This window comes from Pipistrellus kuhlii, unplaced genomic scaffold (genome assembly GCF_014108245.1).
Source record: "Pipistrellus kuhlii isolate mPipKuh1 unplaced genomic scaffold, mPipKuh1.p scaffold_m20_p_27, whole genome shotgun sequence".
NCBI lineage: Eukaryota > Metazoa > Chordata > Mammalia > Chiroptera > Vespertilionidae > Pipistrellus > Pipistrellus kuhlii.
In genome coordinates this window covers 3,079,565-3,090,541 of record NW_023425526.1, presented here as the reverse complement: position 1 = coordinate 3,090,541, position 10,977 = coordinate 3,079,565, and the positions used below count along the sequence as shown (strand labels likewise).

The following is a 10,977-nucleotide window of genomic DNA, read 5'->3' as shown; positions in this document are numbered from 1 at the left end:
GAATTAGAGAGGCTACAGGTGGGGCTTAGACAAACCAGGAAAGCACAGGTCAGGCCAAAGCTTCCCCTTAGAGACCTCCCTACAGGCCCCATGGCTCTGGGATGAGCATCCACCTACGAAGCAGAGGTCGTGTTTTCATTAGAGGTCCAGGAACCTGTCTGGGTTGCAGGCTCTATCTGGGATATGGGGCATGCATGAGTCAGCCAATCAATGACTCCCTCATCATTGATGTCTCTCTCTCTCTCTCTCTCTCTCTCTCTCTCTCTCTCTCTCTCTCTCTCTTTCTCTGTGTGTGTGTGTGTGTGTGTGTGTCTGTGTCTCCCTCTTGCTACTCCCTCCATCCATACTTTCTCTCTGAGATATAATTTTAAAATATATATATTTTGAAATCATAACAATAAAAAATAAATAAAATGCACAGCCCTGTCCAGTTTTCTCAGTGGTCTGAGCATCAGCCCATGGATCAAAGGGTGGAGGGTTCCATTTCTGCTCAAGGGCACATACTTCAGTCAAAGGTTTGATATCCAGCCCCTAGGCAAGGGTGTGGGGGAGTCAACCAATCAATCTCTCTCTCTCTCTCTCCCAATTACGCAGATCAATGATAGAGAATACCCTTTCCTTCCGTCAAACACTCTAAAAAAATCAATGGAAAAAATATCCTCTAGTGAAGATTATTAGCAAATGAAAAACAAAAAATTACCAAATGGACCAGCAATGGCACTTCTGGGGAGATACACACAAACACGACAGGCAGGTCCTGAAGGGATGTGTGGGCACACCACCTCAGAATAGAAGCAGCCACCGGGGAAGGTGCATTGAGAGATGGAAGGATAAGAAGCAAAAGGGATTATAGACTGGGACCGTGGGACAGCGTTCAGCTTTCTAAACGGAAGGACATGCTGACACATGCTCCCACATGGACGATGACCCATGAGGATATGATACTTCCTGATATCAGTCAGCCCATCATGGCATGTTCTGTGGAATTCTACTTTCATGAGGTGGTCAAACTCACATGGACCGAAAGTGGAATGTAGCAGCCAGGGACTGCAGGGAGAGGGGGGGGAGTTAGGGTGTTTCATAAGTACAGAGGCTCCCTTTGGCCAGATGAGAAAAGGGGAGAGCCTTACAGAGGGATGAACACATGTTCCAGCTCCCAGAGAAGAGAAGGCAGAGGACAAGAAAACATTGCATCTGACCACTCTGTCCCATGGACCAAGCAAGGCAAGGGGACACAGTCCAACAGGCCTCTGGTCCAGGCAGACCGGTGCCCAGAACCACATTCAATCAGAGTTCTGCTCCACGCTGGCAGGGTTAGAGGGTCCTTGGAGTGCAGGGAGAGTGAGATATGGGTGAGCCCTCCCACAAGGTCACAGTGTCTGGTCCCTGTGTTGCTTCTGACTTGCGCTGTGTGGTCTTGACCTCAGTGAGCCTTGGCTTCCTACCCTTGGCCCAGAGACAGGAGTGGTTGTGAGGCCAGTGTGGGGCACTCAGTGGCCTGGCACAGGGAAGGCTGTGCAGAGGATGGGGCCCACCCTCTGGACTGCGAGCTCCCTCCTGTGGATGCGGTCCCCAGGGAGCTCCAGCATTCTAGAAGCCAGTCCAGAGAAGATCAGATTAAGTAGGGTGGGTTCAGGGTACAGATCTGAATAGCAGATTGGAGAACAAGAAGTCAAGAAGAAGTGATTGGCTTAGCGAGTTAATCTGCTGGGAGGCGGGGCTTTCTGCCTATAAAAGTGCGGAGGGCTCCCAGCCTGAGCCATTAGACTGCAGAGCCCAGGAGAGCAGGACCATGTCTTCGCCCAGAAGAAGTCGAAGAGCAGCGCAAGCTCCAGCCCTGCTGAGGGCCACCACACCCAGCTGGTTTCCTCCCGGACATCTGCAAGCTCTGCGGACCCATAGGCGTGCTTCCTGCCCAGCCCCAATCCTGCTACCACTGCATCATCCTACTGACCCTGGCAGCCTGCTCCTGGCTCCCCCCAAAAAGTGCTGGGCCCCCAAATTTCTCATTATCCAGCCAGAGTCCGTGAGGAGAGGCCTTGCCCCCCGCACCCGACTGCCTACCATCCAGGAGCTGTGTGACCTGGGGTGGCAGGCAGAGCAGGCTCCCAGATGCTCAGATGGCCTGCTCCAAGCTGCCCAGCATCGCACCCCAAAGCACCCCGGCATCCACATCTCAGCTGCTGGCAGGGACAAAAGGAGGGTGGCCCTGGTCCCAAAGCCCTGCCTGGCTGCAGGTGCCAAGAGGCCCCTCCGAGGCAGCAGCAGCAGCCCTCCTGCCGAGGCCCAGGGGCTGGGCAGCCAGCTCCCTGAGACACGTGCCCCCTCAGACATGGCCCCTGGCACCATGCCCCCCAAGCGCGTGGCCCGCCGCCCACCCATGCAGAGTTCTCAGCAGCCAGTGCCACCTGAAGAGGCAGGAGACAAAGTCCCCGCTGTCACCCGTCAGCGCTTCCTCAGCCTGTTCCTGGACCAGTGTCTCAAGTCCTGCCCCTCCACCCAGGAAGCCATCGAGAAGGCGCTCCAGGAGGAGAAGACTGCCTACCACCAGAGCCCCAGCAAGACCAAGTACCACAAGCTGGCCCTCAGCACCTTGCACAGGCTGTGCCGCCTGGCCCCCCGCCCCGGGCCCGGTCCCTGCAAAACCCTCAGCGCTGTGCCCCAGGACGTGGGTCTGGGGGGCATGTTGGCCACCCAGGTCTGTTTCTCCCTCCAGCACCCGGACAGCCCCCTCGAGGAGGATCCTGTGAAAGGAGCTGCCCTGTACCTTCGCCTCAAGGAGCTCCTGCTCAGCCAGGCCCAGCTGAAGGAGCTGGGCTTCCCCTTCCCCCACCCCGAGAGGCCGGGGGGCGCTGTCCTGTTCACCAACCAGGACAAGCCGCCCCCAGACCCCTCCTGCAGGCTCTGCTGCCGCTGTGGCACCCAGTACCTCGTGGCGCCCTCGGGCCGCTGTGTGCAGCAGGAGGCATGTCACTACCACTGGGGGCGGCTGCGCCCCACTCCAGCGCCCGGGGGCTGGCAGATCCAGTACACCTGCTGCTCGGCCGCCATCGGCTCCCCTGGCTGCCAGGTGGCCCCGCAGCACGTGCGGGACGGCCGCCACGAGGACCTGCAGGGCTTCGTGCACACCTTTGCCAAAGACCTGCCCCCAGGCGCTCACCCCGGCATCTTCGCCCTGGACTGCGAGATGTGCTACACCACCGCCGGCCTGGAGCTGGCCCGCGTCTCCGTGGTGGACAGCGCCGGCAGGGTGGTGTTCGACTCCTTCGTCAGGCCCCAGCGCCCCATCGTCGACCACAACACCAGGTTCTCCGGAGTGACCGCGGCTCACCTGGCCCGCACCAGCGTCTCCCTGCGGGACGTCCAGGCCGTCTTGCTCGCCCTCTTCAACGCCGACACCATCCTCATTGGACACAGCCTGCACAGCGACCTGCTGGCCTTGAAGCTCACCCACTGCACGGTGCTGGACACCTCTGTGCTCTTCCCGCACCACCTGGGCCTCCCCTACAGGCGCTCCCTGCGCAGCCTCGCGGCACAGCTCCTCGGACGCGTCATCCAGGACGAGATGCGTGGCCGCAGCTCCATCGAGGACGCCATCACCTGCATGCACCTGGTCCTCTCGAAGGTTGAGCAAGACACCGAGACCCAGCACTCACCACAGCCCAGCGTTTGAAGGACATGAGTATGGATTTGGAAACTGCTGTGTGATCACACATGTCTCCTGCCCACATGTCTAACAATAAAGAAATGGTTCAATAAAGTAGAGTACATCAGTAGTTTTCTTTTTCATTATGTTTATTTCCTTCTTTGCTTCTGTGCCTTGCCAGCAAGGTTAAGGGTGAACCTGAGGAGGGGCAGGGAAGGACTGAGGAAAAGACAGAGAATATGCTGGGCGGGTGCATTTTCCGTGCCTGGATGCGGACACCAAGGACACAGTGTGCGAGTGGATGCTTTATTTCACAGTCTCACTAAAACAAGGGTAGATTTATGCAAATGTTTTAGTTTTGGCATCACTGCTGCACCTCCCTCAGCCCATTAGCTGCTTAGGAAGGAATTAGGGAGGGCCACAAGGTCAGGCTTAACTATGCCAGGAGAGCTCTGCCCGCCAGGCCCGGCCTATTTGGTGGACTTGCTACACAACTGCCCGGGGATTCACCATATGCTCGTTCCATGCCTCTCCACCTTTTATTTTTAAGCTACTGCAATTAAAGTAAGCTTGGACATAACCCTCACTATTGAAACAATAACAAAGAAATGCTAAAGCACAGCAATAAAAGAGACATCAAACTACAGACATGTTAACATTTTTAGCTACTAAATAAAATTTCTTGGGCTGCTGGCGTATATTTGTCCAGAGTCCTCGGATTTGGTTGTGTAAGACTTTGCAGAAGACTGGTAGAATAGCCAGAACCATGGCTGAGGGAGTGGCTTCCATCTTCTGGGACCCAGTTGTGAGCTTCTGTAGCTGTCCCCGTGTTGGCACCTTGGCCCCTTGCGTTTTCTTCTTCTTCTTCTTCCTCATTGCTGTCATCGGGCAACTCTGGGACAAAGGGACACCGAGCTTCTCCGGGTCCTTTGTGGTGACACAGGAAACACTCTGGCATCCAAAATGGCTGCACCTTTCCTTCTGGAAAAATACTAGCACAACTACTGCTCCACATCATTACTGGATCTGGCCCAAACCATTGTCCAATTTGTGCATCTTTCCTAGTGGCAGTCGTCAACTCATTAGTCCACAGAGCCAAATATCTGCAGTACAATGACTGAAATTTCTTTTGAGAGACAATTTTTTAAACTTAAACTTCTAAAGTCACTTCCTCAAAATAGACTGGCCCAGGCCGTGGTATTTTGTGGAAGAGCCACACTCAAGGTGCCAAAGAGGCGCATGTTGCTCCCGAGCCACAGTTCGCTGACCACTGCACTAGCCTACCCCAGCAGAGGCTACTGTATTGAGGCCTGGTGCCTTTCGGCTGCTGTGGGACCCTCTGCATCACAATTCAAAAACTTTAAGTATAAAAGGCATGATTGAGTGTGTTCTGAGCTGACACATAACATCCCTCTCCCCTTTTTTTGTTTTAGTAATTGGCTCTTTCTATTTCAGCTTGGCCTTGAGGGTAGTTAGGGAAACCAGTTTTATGACAAATTTGATATTGCTCACAAAAGTGCTGAAATCAGAACTAGCATATGTGGGTCCATTGTCTGTTTTTAACCCTAAAGGAGTTCTTAGTACTGCAAAGTCCGGTAAACAATGATTAATTACGTGCCTGGCACTCTCTCCCTTTTGGGGAGACTCAAAGATAAAGCTGGATCCGGCATCTCCATTAACATGTACCCATCTATGCTGACCAAACTCCAGGACGTGGGTGACATCCATTTGCCAGATTTGATTAGGTTTAAGAAAACCTAGGATTAACCCCTAAGATTGTACAGAGCAATGAGTTTCAAAGGGAGAGCACTGCTTATCAATTTCAGGAGCTTTGCCCCAGAGAAATACGGAATGGTTTGGACAAGGCAAGCAGCGTTGTGATGATGCCATGCACGGGAGGTCTGGGCAGGAGAAAGTGCGGTAGCTTCATGTATTACAGCAAGGAGGCGATCCATAGCGTCCCTGCCTGTAGCTAACGGACCAGGGAGGCCTGAATGAGATCGGATATGACCAATAAAGCAGGGAAATTGTTGTTATATAATATCATAACCTTTTGAAGGCTGAAAAATAAATGAACAAGGTCCTCTGAATTAGTGTGCCCTATAGTAGCTTTTTCAATAATTTTGGCCATACTTACCACATAGGCACTATCAACGTATTCCTTCATAGGCTCCATAGCAAAGTCTGTCAAGCATAAATAGGAGCTTGTATTTCTACCCATTTTGCTGAACTACAAGGGGTTTGAAGGGCCTTTGCTCACCTGCTGCAGTGGTACCCAGCCTTTCCAGAACCGGATCCATCTGTAAAAATGGTTAATGCCCGAGGTTTAGGTGTGATTTCACCATCTTTGGGAAGGTAAAGGTAGTAACTGAGAGAAAATGTAAGACTTTATTTGCAGGATAATGGTTACCAACCTGTTCGGAGGAATTAGCAAGTGCAGCATGTCAACCTGTTGATCCTTGCCAGAGCCAGTCTTGCTATGTATCTGTGAATGGAACTACAATGAGCTCAGGGTCTCAGCCCAGTAACTGGCCTGTTCGAAGGCAGGCTCCATCTATTAGCTGGGTAACCGAATCATGAAAAGGAGTTAATCCCTTGGTTGGAGAATCGGCCAGATATAGCCATTCACCAACTCCAGGAGCTGGCCAAATGACCCCAGTGGGTGTATGTGTTTGTAAGGAAAAGTAAACCGTGTGAAGGAAGGGAGTAATCAATTCTAGTAAGTTGTGCTAAACTTAAGGCATCCTCAACTTTATGTAAGGCTGTCTTGGCTTCCTCTGTCAAGCAGCGAGAGGATGATGGAGATGAATCTCCTGTAAGTATATGTAATAAAGGGCTTCAGTCAGCAGTAGTTATTTTTAAATCAGGTCGGTTCCAGTTAATATCTTGTAATAATTTCTGGAAGTTATCTAATGTAAGTAATGTGTCTGTCGAATTTTGAATTTTCTGAGATTTTATTGTTTTCCCTCAATAATGCTGTCCATATAGGGAAAAGGCTATGTCCTTTGAACCTTTTCAGGTACTATGCATAATCCAGCACTTTGCAGGGAATCCTCACATAATATATATATATATAATTTAGAAGTGTTTCATTGTTATGAGCTAAGAGAATGCCATGCATATAATGAATAATATAAGCCTCAGAATATTTTTCCTTACAGGATGTAGGGGTAGGACTACAAAATCCTGACATAATGTAGTACTATTGGCCAATCCTTGAGGAAATACTTTTCATTATACTTCTTTATAAGCTCATTAATACTTATTAGAGGGACACTAAATGCAAATCTTTTGCAATCCTCAGCATGAAGAACAGTAAAAAAGCAGTCGTTAAGATCTAATACCAATATTGATATTGCAATGGGATACATGTAGGGTTTAGTAACCCCAACTGAATGGGTCCCTTAATCTCCATGGTTTCATTAATTCCTCTTAGGGCTTGCAATAGGCTCCATTTGCCAGATCTTTTCTTATTAGAAATATGGGTGTGTTCCATGGGCTGTGAGTGGGTTCAATATGCCTTGCCTCAAGCTATTCTCAAACCAACTCTTGTCAACTTTTAACTTCTTTCCTAATAGGGGCCATTGATCAATCCAGACCGGTATCTACAAGCCAGGTAATTGTGGCTGCTGTACGTTGAGTCTAAAAGATGATCAATGTTGAAAATTCTGGTAACCTAATTCGTGCCTCCTCTTTTGAGTGGACATTGGGATTGATGACTGACTCTCTTGCTGATTCTCTCCTAGTCCCTTTAGGGGGTGAAATCCTTCAGTAAGCCTTAGAGAAGTCACAATGGAACTCGGACTTGTTATGAAAACCCTCATCTGCTCTACCATCTCCAGTCCCCATAGGTTAACAGGTAACTGTTGCAATACATAAGGTTGAAAACAACCTGGATCTTCCCATTGAAGGAGCTGAGCATCTGCAAGGGTTGAGTAACAGACCCCACTCCTGGCAATTCAGAAGCCATGGCGTTAAAGGCCAGGCCAGGGGCCAATGTCTGAAAGCGATGATTGACACATCAGATGCAGTATCCATAATCCCTTTAAAAGGCTTCCCATTAATACTTAGTTCTAACTCACGCCATCCCTGCTTAACTGTTCTTGCCCAATATACAGCGTTGCTGGACCCAAAGCCCTCTCCACCATGGGGCTGCATTTCTGGATAGTAAGACAGAAGGAGAATTTGTGCTATTTTTTTTTTTTTTTTTTTTCTGGAAAGACCTGAATTACAGTATTAACTAGAGGCCTGGTGCACGAAATATGTGCATGGGGGTAGGGGTGTCCCTCAGCCCAGCCTGCACCCTCTCCAGTCTGGGACCGATTAAGTGATGTCCAATTGCCCATTTAGGCCTGATCCAAGTATTGGGATGGAGCCTAAACAGGCAGTCGGACATCCCTTGCACCATCAAGGACTGCTGGTTCCCAATTGCATGCCTGCCTGCCTTCCTGATTTACCCTAACGTATTCTGCCTGCCAGCCTGATCAACCACTAACCACTCCCCTGCTAGCCTGATTGATGCCTAACTGCTCCCCTGAAATCCTGATTGCTCCTAACAGTCCTTTCCTTGCAGGCCAGGTCACCCCTAACTGCCCTGCCCTCTGTCCTGGATTCCCCCACCCCCACCCCAACTGTCCTTCCCTATAGGCAGGGTTGCCCCCAACTACACTCCTCTGCAGGCTTTGTCACCCCTAATTGCCCTCCCCTGCTTGCCATCTTGTGGCAGATATCTTGTGTCCACATGGGGGCAGCCATCTTGTGTGTTGGAATGATGGTCAATTTGCATAATATTCTTTTATTAGATATGATAGAGGCCTGGTGAACTGGTGGTGGGAAGCTGGTTTGCCTTGAAGGGTGACCCAGATCAGGGTGGGGTTCTCTTGGGGTATGGGACAGCCCGAGTGAGTGGCCTGTGGTGGTTTTCAGGCTGGACACACACCCTGGTGACCCAAATGGAGACCCTGATATCTGGGATTTCTTTATCTTCTATAATTGAAACTTTGTAGCCTTGAAGGGAGGCCAGGGCAGGCAGGAAGCTTGGCTTCCTCCATCGCCAGGGTCAACCCAAATCTCTGGCTGGTTCCAGCTCCATGGCTGCTGCCATCTTTGTTGTGATTCATAATTAAAATTTTGTAGATTTGAGCAGAGTCCAGGGTCAGCCAGGGCAGGCTGGAAGCATGGCTTCCTCCATCACTGGGGTCAACCCAAGAGTCCTGCTTACTCTCGCACCATAGGCACTGCCATATCTGTTGGGATAATTTGCATACTTGCTCCTGATTGGCTGGTGGGCATGGCTTGTGAGTATAGTGGAGGTAAGATCAATTTGCATGTTTCCCTTTTATTAGATAGGAATGTTTGTGCTAATACTTTAATTTATCCATTATAGTCCTGATCTATCATCCCAGGGAGAATTTGAAATCATTTTACTGTCAAATTGCTCCTGATTAAATTAATCTCATCATGCCCTGGGGAAGGGGAGCATACAATGGCCTGAGGCTCCATCTCCTGGGTTAGGACATAAAGGGAGGTGGGACTGTGGTCCAATCCTTTACTTCCAGGAGTGGCACGGTTCTGGTTTCCAATGGTTGGCTTTGGGACTGAGCCGCTGGAAAGGCTGCAGTGGGGTCAAAAATAAGGTCCCTACTGTTTAGTGGGGCAGGGGCTGGCCCTGCTTGAAATCCCCCTGCCTAGGGGCATTAAATTGTCTTCAATATCAGTCTTGGAGCAGCATTCATTTACCCAATGCTTTCCTCTCCTGCATCTTGGACACAGCCCAGGCTGCTTGTTTCCACTCCCTGTAGCCTTTTGACTTCCATTTCTACCATTGCAGTCTCTAGCAAAATGCCCTAGCTTACCACAGTTAAAGCATCTCCTTTTTTCTGCTGACAAGCGATCATTTCTTTTAATGTGGCAGCTAATACTGCTCCTTGAACATTGGCTGGTCCAATGTCACCACAAACACGATGAAATCAGGCACAGTACCATTCTTCCTATAGGTAAGGCCTCCTGACATACTCCATTTGTATTTTCAACAGCCAATTGTTTCATGAGTATCATTCCAGCCTCAGAGTCAGCCACAACCGTGCCTACTGCTTGGAACAAGCAGCCACACATCCAGATATGGTTCCTCTGGGACTTTCCTAATTTTAATTCCATCTAGAGATGTTTCCACTTTTGTTGGCAGCTGCCTCCATGCTTTGGTGGCATAGATATTTATCTGCTGATAAGCTTATATGGGGTATGCTAACTGAGCCTGCAAAGTCCCAGGAGTTCAGGTGCGCATGAGCATATTAATTGTAACGGGAACCCCATGAGCTGGGTGTCTGCTAGCCTGCTCCTCACTAAGCTCTGCCCAGTTACATTTCCATATGAGTAATCTCCAGGTGAGGGACAAGCCTTTGGGACAGTATTCCAATCACTGGGAGCCATAGCTTCCCCTGATATTGCATCTAGTAAGCCGAGCACACAAGGGGAACTTGGTCCACACAGAGAACAGGAGGTCTTCAACTCCTTCCAAGTTTTAAAAGATATAGACTGAGGGCCGTGGAGCATCTGACCTGCATTCTGAGGATCAGGCTGCGCAAATACAGGGTATGGACTGAATCCTGAAGCATCTTCCCCAGCCTGCCTGGCTGCATGCAGAGTCCGCTGGAGTAAAGACAGAGGCACTATATTGGTATCTGCTTGTTTGGGGGGAAAGGAGAGGCTTAGGAGCAACAGTAAACTCCCCAACTGCTTGCACCTGACCCCCACCTTCACATTCCCACAGGTGCTGTTCCCTTGCTGCCTCCTCCTCAGATTCTCATTCACTTTTGGGAGGAAGAACATCGTGCTCAGGGCTCTGCCCACAGCAGCTGTAGCCCCGGGGACTGGAAGAGGCAGCAGAGGCATCCATGGTAGCCTTCCATTCTTACTTCCCCTGCACATCCACCCATTCCTTTCCGGAGTGGGGCCCAGGCAGTCAGGGACCACAGACTGAAAGTAGAGGCAGGAATTCCCTCTGGACCTTCACCCAGGTAATGATCTCTAAGTTGCTTTTCTACCTTCTCCCATGTCTCTGCATTTACCTTTCCTTCCTCTGGAAACCAGGGGCAAGTTTGATTTACCAAATCCAACAAATCAAGCAGCTGATGATGTCTAACAGAACAGCCCCGTGCGTGGAGCACAGCTTTAAGCATAGATACATGTAAGTTCTTTTCCTGCCATCCTGAATTTCCCATTTTTTGCCCCTAGCTATTACTAAACCACGTAAACTGCGCTCCTTACCTTACCTTTTGCTTTCTGCATGTGCTTCACTGGAGCGCCCTTTCACCTTGCAATTGTAGTTCCCA

At 50.2% G+C, this 10,977-nt stretch overlaps 1 protein-coding gene across 1 annotated transcript; it reads left to right on the top strand.

The window, feature by feature from the left end:
- The first annotated feature begins 1,792 nt into the window (after positions 1-1,792).
- LOC118727903 (RNA exonuclease 1 homolog) lies at positions 1,793-3,844 on the top strand. Its single transcript, XM_036453928.2, has one exon. It carries the CDS (start codon positions 1,793-1,795, stop codon positions 3,671-3,673), a length of 1,881 nt encoding a protein of 626 aa, XP_036309821.1. The 3' UTR covers positions 3,674-3,844.
- The last annotated feature ends 7,133 nt before the right edge of the window (positions 3,845-10,977 follow it).